We start from the raw sequence: 9,367 nt of genomic DNA, 5'->3' as shown, positions 1-9,367 counted from the left end.
GGCAGAATTTTTGTTTCATATTTGTTCGAGTGTTAGTACCAGCGCTAGGACCGAATCTGAACCAGTGCCGAAGGATGTTCGTAAATTGCTCTCTGACGTATCAGCGGCCCTGGCCTTTGTGAATACTGTAGTTGCATTCTAAAAGGGCTTTCAGTAAATCGTACATATTCGTTATTTGTCCTCTTAATTATTAAAGTTCTGAATCGTTAATGTGCGTCCATTGATAGTTATGTGTAGACTGCGGCTTGCTCTAATTACTCTCCGTCTTTCTTCTTACATATTACTGCGTAAGGAGTTTAAATGGAAACCATCCGTAATTATATTCCATACAAATGTTAATGAACCCATAATTCTGAGGGGAATGCGCATATCTGACTGAATATCTCTTGTTATCATTTGAATATTTCCTCGTCTATTGTCGTGGCCACAGTTCTCGTGCTTCCATGGCCATTGTTGTCATGACTACAGTTCATGTGACTCCGTGTCCATTGTTACAGAATTTAATTTGGTCTTTCTCTACCCAAGGACATCCATGAATTTCGGATGCGAGATGATATTGGATACAGATGACAGCGCTGGCCGTTTGTGTAATGATGATATACTCGAGCAGTTAATTGTACAGGAACTACAAATTGGGTTAAATTGCGCCAATAATTAAGGGATGCTCGATCATGTTGTATGTCAGACGTGGCATCGGTTAGATGTACCCTTTGCTCACCTTTATTTAATTAATCTTAAGTTTTAGAGGATGCAGTAATTACTACCGCTTTCGCTTTTCGGATTGTTTATTAGCCATTTTACAACTGGTATTAAGTGGAGTAACTTCTCAAAGAAGCAGAAAATTTCAATGACATTGACACTTGGAACGCGGACAATAACTTCGGCTGCATTGAATGCCACACCACTGATCCATGTGCTTCACCCAACGCCATCTGTCGGCAGCCACACAATGCATCTTCGGAAAGGAAGGAGTGACGTCGTTATCACCTGTTTTCCGGAGATCGGGAGTAGACTTAGCGATGTTGGTGATGGTTGTAACTGAAGTCGCATTATTTAAGCTTCCGATAGACACGTCTGCACAGTTCCGAAAAGTTTCCTGAGGACCACAGCCTACCCGACTTTTTCCATCCTTACACTTGCCCCAGTTATTGCCTAGAAGAGAAATCAAGAGAATGGTCAGACATTTAGAGTGAAACAGAAAACAATATTCGTGTTATGATGGAACTGTTCAATGGAACGAACTACGCGGCTAAGAAAGTTCCTACCTGCGGTGTATGTCCACTGGAGCACGCAGTGGCTACACCGGAGTCCCTGAGGTAGATACAGTTTTACGGACACTGTCCGAGATGCAATATCAGAGAGAGAAATTTTTGTATCTCCGCTGCTTACTACACGAAGAGGGTATGAATCTAGGCACTCCTGCTTTGCTTCCTTCTGAGTGTTGTTGTTCGGGCAAATTTTGAATTCAAAGTAACCTCCATGATTGGCAGTCACATCGACACTAGCAGTGATGACCTAAGAACGAAAGTTTCTACCGGTTATACAAATATACTGTACATAAGCGTATGCATACACTTGAATATTCTAAATTGCTGTAAGAAATTGTTCAAAATAATAATATATATTAATTAGTATTATTATCTTTGGAAGGAACCTCACTTTACTGTTCTCTTAACCTGACACTTCCAAATGTGAGTTCACCAGCCGATTTGCATATTGCATTGGCTGAAAAACTCATAGTAACTCGGGAGAGAAACCCTACTCCCTCACCTGTGATCAGAACATTACTAACTCCCACCATTCATTGACGAGGCCTTTAAGAGTTCCTCCTGGCTTCCTTGGGATTTGAATCCAAACCTCTGCAATCTTTCAACAAGTGGCAAAACCACTCTACTTTCACGGAGGACCATTTAGAAAGATTTATCTGAGTACTAAATTTTCATAAACAGAATTGAATAGACTAATATTTCATCAACAATGGGTTTAAGTTGTTGATCTTATTTCGGATTTTGTTGAATCAGGATTGCCGAGTATCGCCGACAGTTGCCTTCCACTCTGCATTTCCCTTGTGTACACATTTCTGGTAATGAGTTTTCTTAGAATCTGCGCCTGTACTACCAGTATCCTTAAATTTTTGTAAATCCAAAAATAAGCACACAATCACGCTTAAATTAAAAGCTTTTCCAGAAATGAAATTAATTCACGGCGTTTTTCCGGCATTAATAATGATTAGGAAATATTTGTGGCCAGATACTCCTCCTAAGATTAGCCGCAAATGAGCCGCGCTGCCTAAAAATGCCTCGATCTGCGATCGATTTCTGTTTGCTGGATGAAAAACCCGAATTTCCGGGAGCAGAAAGCCATACTACCATTGCTTGAGGCCGACTAACTCTGCCACGTTGTGAAAAAACCCATAAAAATTCCTCGCGTCATTGATGGGAATCGAACTCGGTCTTTTCCACCCGCTGCGGGGAGAATGGTGATTATACCAACTGTGCAACTCAGGTTATTCAACACACATAATTTAAAGACACTATGTACCGAGGCCTCAGTTGGCGTAAGTTACCTATGGCAAATTCTAAACAACCTAATCGCGTTTAGGCTACACAGGTCGAGGAAAATACCCTGTTTTATCCTCACAACCATGGTCTATGAAAAAGTACAATCTTATTGTACATAAAGAGGGGGGAGAGACTCGAATTCAAAAGGTAATCGGTAGATCACGAATCTGAACTATGGATAACTGTTGTGATGATCTTAACTTCAATTACATCTTTGTTTCGCGTTGAGAATTGTTGGTTTGAATTTTAATTGCCATGGATGCGAAGAATTTTCTGAAATTTATTATAGTTATTCAATGTGAATTCAAAGAGAATTTCACCTCATAGCTGCACCCAGCGGTTGGAAATTATCCTATCCGATGAGATGTTCATCTCAAAATAAAGTATAAAAATTAAATGATACCACCATTATTTGTCTCCAGTAGAATGAAAGAAGGGCTTACAACACTGAATGCTGGATCTTGATATGGTTGAACAGGAAATAACCCACGCACTCTCTCGAGATGTGTGTTGTATGCCAACCTCAGGATGAAGCCATGGGTCCAAAAAGTGCTTCAAAGATGCGCATTAATCCTGGCCCAGCTAATGGCCGAAATAATTGATGCTCCAGATGAGCGTCAATTATTCCGGACATTTGTTTCCTGGAACAAGATTTTTGTTTCCAGCAGCCTAAAAATAGATGCCGAGAAATATGCGGCCAGTAAGCAGTACGGAAAGGAAAAGATGGAAGATTTTTATAAATAGCGGTATTGGCTATAGGCCACCCAGAATAAATCTCAATTATCATGTAACAGAATGCAATAAAATCAAAATGAAATAAGCACTCTGCGAAAGAAACAACAGAGAAATTCCTCGAGAAATTTGAAAAACTCGAAACGTGGAAACTTGAAAGCTACATGTCTAATAAAAAGGCCTGAATTAAAAATAAAGTAACAGTTAAGGAGTGCTGTTATAAAAAGAATAATAAAATTATGTTCTAAAATAAATGTTCATATAAACAAGTGTGATTAATTAAATAAGTTCCATAAAAGTTTCTTCAGGCTTGTGCACAATCCTGGGCTTGCTGCTGTTCTGTGTCATGTTTTTACACATTCGTATTCCGCTCTTTTTCCTTCTTCTTGGAAGTTTGCCCGTATCAAGCCAGTTCCTAAAAAGGGTGACAAATCCCTCCTGTCCAATTATCGCCCCATTGCACTTACCTCTACTCTTTCCAAAGTAATGGAGAAATCCATCAACCGCCAACTCTTAAACTGCCTCGAAACCTGCCATCTGATCAATGATTTCCAATATGGATTCCGTCAGCGGCGATCCACTAGTGACATACCGGCTTATGTTACTCTTCCTTGGACAAATTCGATGGAAGAAAATTTGTTAAGTTCAATTCTTTTTGCGAGAAATAAGACAGGACTCAGTTCTATCTCTTATTCTAATCTCTCTTGGTACATCGCAAATATTGCTTCCTCTGCATGAAAAAAATGGATTTTTGTTTTTGCTCTCGGCGTTACTTTTCTTATAAACAACTACCTACTTCAATTCAATTCAAATCCCTAATCCGTTCTACCATAGAACATTGTTCCCACATCAGGGATGGCGCCCCCAAAATCTTTCTGAAGCGTCAAGACTCCATTCAAAAGAGGTTAGTCAGGTTAATTAATGACTTATCTCTAACAGTCTCTCCACACTCTGTCTCATAGACATTCTGTTTCTGTTGCATGCATTTTCTACAGATACTTCCATGGGCACTGTTCTTCTGAATTGGCTTCTATAATTCCCGCTCTCTCTTCTAGAGCAGTGCGATCACGTGCCGCAACCAGTCAGCACTCTCTTATTGTCCAATTCCAAACTCACAGAACCAACCAACGCTTTTTTCTTCCTTATTTATCCTTTCTACTTCTGTTTCCTGGGACAGCCTTTCTCCCCATGTACTTCCCGAAAATTACAATCTCCAGAAATTCGGGTCTAATGTCAACGAGTATTTTCTGTCGTGTCCGTCTTTAGTTCATGCATGTTACTAAGTACTGTAGGTTGTAATACCTTTCTTGTTTGGGGGGTTCATAAAAATATATATAGTAATAATAATAATAAAAGTCCTGTTAATCATTAACTGCAGCCTGCGTGTCGTTCAAGGGGCAAGTTTGTAACTTTAAATTGAACAACAATTTTAAAAATATACAGTATTAGAAAATTATGTTTTTCGAACAATTCTGGAGCAATACGAACGCTTTGTTCAGGTTAATGTGCATGTCTCAAGCATATCACATTCCATAAATAATTTTGCAGTTCCGACATGAAATTGGTACACTACACATCTCTCTAAACTGTATTTTACTTTTGCATAAGATTTTAAACTACGAGTACAATGTATTTAATTTTATCGTAAAATCAATTTGTAACAAACTGACAGCTCAGACTCCAACTTTGCGATCATTATAATCACGTGACTTCAGTGATTCCTCATTAATCCGTTGTGCATTTTATGCTTTAAGGTATGCCACAATTCTATAATAAGAATAACTGCAGCATCTTGAACTAATATAGCTGAAAATTATATTTATTATCTTCTGCCTCATCCTGAATATTATCAGTAAATCTTCAATCGCAGACGACAGAAATATTCCTGGGACATAAATTGGTAAAACAAGACAAAAATTCTAGCACCGGCTCTATACTTTTGCAACGGCCGTGTTACAAAACATGGATTTCATAAGATAAGATAAAAGGTGACTTAAACAGACAAAACGAAATCTCAAAGGAACCTACCAGTAATATGCAAACCTGCTTTTCTGTTTAGTTTTTTGTCCCTAATCGTCCGTAAAAATATTACTTCCATTAAAGCAAAGAAAGGCGTATAAAAAAAGAGCACTGCAACTAAACAGCTACAAAAAATGAGCTATTTCTTAGAATACCGAGAAGCACCATAACGACACCAAACAAGGAAACTGTGCTATAATCCTCAATAAAACGGAAAATCTGATAAAATCACCTTTAGCGAACGCGGTAAAAAAAAAAAAAAAAAACAAGAGCGGGCGCATGGCTCATTTTTTACACTGTTTTGTTTTTTGATAAAAGGCAAGAAATAGTTCAAAATGGTGCACCTTGTAACTGTTCTTTATTCTGGTACTTTAAGGGGGAGAAAAAGCATCTTTAGTAATAGCAGTCTTACAGTACAAAAAATATTAATGATATTTCTCAACTACTTCACTGCCAAATCTCGGTGCCGCGAAGCGGGCAAAATGGACGGAAAACCAAAACGCTGTGGAAATTTTAAAGACTGATTTTTAAAGATAAAATAATCCTGAACAGAATATGAAGAGAAAAACAAGAAATTGAAAGTATAATTAATGGAGCCTAGCCTGCGTAGAGGATTCGGGGCTTCCTTGGACTCATTCCCCGTCCCATATGCACAGTAAATTTGATCTTTATATGAGTATTCTAAATTGGAGGTACAGTACTTATAAGTTTTAAACTATGAACTTCTCGACAGATAATTTTCAAGCAATGAGCATTTTAAATTAAGTTCCATCTTAGAAAAAGACAAAGACGTCCAAATTCCATTTCGTTTTAGTAACTAATGAAACTAAGAAATAAAGTAAATGCAGTTGATTGTAATATATAATATAAAAAGATATAATCGTCTTTATTATTGTGTGAAAAACAAGCTGTACATATTTAATCCTACATAAGTAGAAATTTCATTGAATAGTTCTAATAATATATTTTATTAGATATCGCGGAAAATCAATTTTCTGTACCTGCAGAGGATACAAGGATTCATCTGTAGTGATGCAAACAAATTGAAAAGAGAATATTTATCAAAATATTAAAGCGCTCTTAACTTATTAAGAGTTTAGAACTCTCTTTGAAAACACATAAATTGTGGTTATTGATTAACGCATGATGCCGTATCAGGAGGCTTCATCTAATGAAATCAATTTTAAACTGTTCCCATTTATTTTGGGGCTTCTGAAATTAATTTCTCAAGTTACAACTTGCTTCGATTCAGAAATTAATTACTTCAAAAATAAAATCCCATGGAGATCTCTGCGAGATTTTGGAGGCAGCAAGCTGTAACCTTCGCGAAGTATAAGATGATTATGTTTATTAAAGTCATTTACACCGTGTTTAAAGAATTCTGTATATATTTTAGTAATCTAATTTGAAACCTGGATACTTTTTAACTAGCAGTGAAGTCAATGACAGGGGCTACCTCTTTAATCCCTCCCTCTCCCGTGCCAATTACCTATACATAGGAAATGGCACAGGAGAGGAGGAGTTAAAGGGGTAGCCCATGTCATTGCTTTCACTGACAGGGACAACCCCTTTCAGTGAAATCAATTTTTATCATTTTTGAGACGCGAATGAAAAGTAAATCTGAATAAAGAATATTCATGTTCACATATATATATATAGGAAGGCGGACAACAGGCGCATGCATATGCACCTATTGTCCTTCTTTACGATATCCGTCCTTCCGTCCGCATGTAACAACGTGACTCCAAGTGGACAGATTTTCATGAAAATTTTTCTTTGGGCTCTTTAAAAATATTTGTCAAACCATTCCAAATTTCATTAAAATCGGAAAAATAGAAATCCTGCAGTTATTATTTCTTTTTTCTATAGAAATTGCATTTAAAAAAAAATCGTATGTATTGTTATGTAAGACTCGTCAACGTGATGTCGCTTGTGAAGAGATACAGATATGAGAAAAGAGACTTAAAAAACGTATACGGGAGAAGAGCAATAAATATTAAACAGGTATATTTAAACTTAACAGCTAAGTTTCGAGAATGTAAAACTGTACAGTTTTATTAACTCTTTTGTAAAGTTATAATCTTAGTAATTAATTGATAAGGAGGTAACTATTTTTAATTTTCACTTCTACTAACCACAGAAATAAGAAATAATTTAAGAAAAAAATGGAAAGCACCTGAAATGTAACGCATTGCTTACATTAACTAACCTATTTTAATTTTATCATTTATGCATCTTCATTTTATATTCGCATTTTCTTAAACTTCAATTTACATAACATTTTAATTTAATCTTTTATCATTGATCATAACTAATAATCTTAAATTAATAATGTTATTTACATAACATTATTAATTTAACCTTTTTTTGTATATGAATTTTTATATATTTAAATTTAGGTTTCTATATTTTTATATTTTGTTTAATTTTACTTCTCATTGTAACCTTGTTACGCTATATGCACAAGAATCCAAACAGATAAGAAGACATAGGCATGTTAGTTGTGTGTAAAACACTAAAGTTATAAGGCGTCTTCTTAAAAATTGTTGAAATAACTGTGTATACTTTTAAACGGTTTACTAAACAAAAAAATCATGCATCCCTCGCCCGACTAACTCAATCATAGTATGAAAAAGTCCATAAAAATTCCTCACGTCATTGACAGGATTCGAACTCGGGCTGTTTTCATCCGGTGTGGGAAGACAGTCATTATATCCACGTGCTACTCGCGAGTGCATATACGCGTGCTTTAAAGTAGAAGAGATATATATTTTTAAATAAATAAATAAAATTAATGAATTAATTAAAATTATCAATAATTAAGCCCTTCAATTCGGAATTCTCTGCTGTTTTCTTAATAAAGCTATGACGTTACAGAGACAGAAAGGCAGAGGGAAAGAGAGTAGCGGTAATAAATCTCCAAAATGGCTGACCAAACAGTTGAATGCCACTTAATATACTTTTTAATATACAGTTATTCTTCAGTATATAGCAAAGCACGCATAGTAATCAAAGTAAGAACCATCTTCTCCATGTTGTGGATTTATCTCACTCCTTCCAGCCACAGAGTAGTCGCAAACAGATACTACATGCCAATCAACTCTCCAGCCAGGTAATAGAAACTCCTACATGATATTTACCAAAGCAGATGCCTTGCCGACATTCTGTTGCCTAAGGAAATCATCTGTTCAATATCCTCAGCACGTGTCGCAAGAATTTCCTCGGTGCACGAAACACACTACATAACTTGAACCCGTAAACCTTCGAGGAAATGAATTCTGGAAAAATAAACTTTATGAACTCACCTGCCCCGGAGTGTAGTTCCTTACTATTATTCCCCTTCCGTACACACCTCCAGCTTCGTGCGCACGAGGAGCAGGCATGTGCCAGGGATCCCCGCAAATACCACACTTGCCTCCGTTCCTTTGCCACTGAACCTGTTAAATTGAAAAAAAAAAAATCATGTTAGTGAGGTAGTTGATGAAACAGCATTTTCATTTACTGCTTATCACTGTGGTAACAAGAAAGCCGTTATTTAATGGAATGTGCTGAGCACTTCTTAAAAATTGTTGGATGTACTGATGCGCAGAATCTAATATCATTGAAAAAGCCTTGGAACCAATTGTCTAAACTCATGCTCTAAAAAATTCCTAAACCACGGCCATAACCTACTTACCGCGATCCCTCCACAATATACCCCATTGTCGTTGTAATTTCGTTCAGTAGGATAGCCAAACCTCCACATACTAGATCTCGATGGGGGCTCCACTAGACGAGCATGACCCCAGACTACTTCAATACACAATAAGCAAATAAATGGTAGCAAAAGAAACTGCATTATTGCTTCTTCAATAAATTAAGTATTCTTTATCTGAAAAAAAAAAAAAAAACACATATGTTCTGTTATCTGAAGAAAGAGCACTGATATACAGCATTTCTTATATAATCTAATATGATATCATTAGAGTGTGATGTCAGTATTCGAATCCTTAAAAAATGAATCCTTGAGGAGCAGTTTAAAGAAATTCAAATCCTTAGGAATGTGGGTATTAATA

General features: G+C 36.5%; 1 protein-coding gene across 1 annotated transcript; it reads right to left on the bottom strand.

Annotated features, from left to right (window-relative positions):
• Positions 1 to 844: 844 nt before the first annotated feature.
• Positions 845 to 9,150, bottom strand: LOC150084806 (uncharacterized). The gene is made up of 4 exons (XM_090376360.1): positions 8,989 to 9,150; positions 8,618 to 8,749; positions 1,266 to 1,515; positions 845 to 1,152 (listed from the first exon to the last, which is right to left on the bottom strand). Exons 1-4 carry the CDS (start codon positions 9,148 to 9,150, stop codon positions 845 to 847), a joined length of 852 nt encoding a protein of 283 aa, XP_090232486.1.
• Between the last annotated feature and the right edge of the window lie 217 nt (positions 9,151 to 9,367).

Source organism: Mastigoproctus giganteus, chromosome 6 (assembly GCF_048544385.1).
Source record: "Mastigoproctus giganteus isolate SK-2022 chromosome 6, ASM4854438v1, whole genome shotgun sequence".
Taxonomy (NCBI): domain Eukaryota; kingdom Metazoa; phylum Arthropoda; class Arachnida; order Uropygi; family Thelyphonidae; genus Mastigoproctus; species Mastigoproctus giganteus.
This window is presented reverse-complemented; position numbering and strand designations above follow the sequence as displayed.

What these genes read in the sequence shown, in the direction of transcription:
- LOC150084806 (XM_090376360.1), bottom strand. Translation starts at nt 9,150, where the DNA reads ATGCAGTTTCTTTTGCTACCATTTATTTGCTTATTGTGTATTGAAGTA. An exon ending in GGAACTACACTCCGGGGCAG is followed by an intron (nt 1,516 to 8,617) that starts GTGAGTTCATAA and finishes TTTCGTTCTTAG; the next exon opens with GTCATCACTGCTAGTGTCGA. An exon ending in CCAGTGGACATACACCGCAG is followed by an intron (nt 1,153 to 1,265) that starts GTAGGAACTTTC and finishes TTTCTCTTCTAG; the next exon opens with GCAATAACTGGGGCAAGTGT.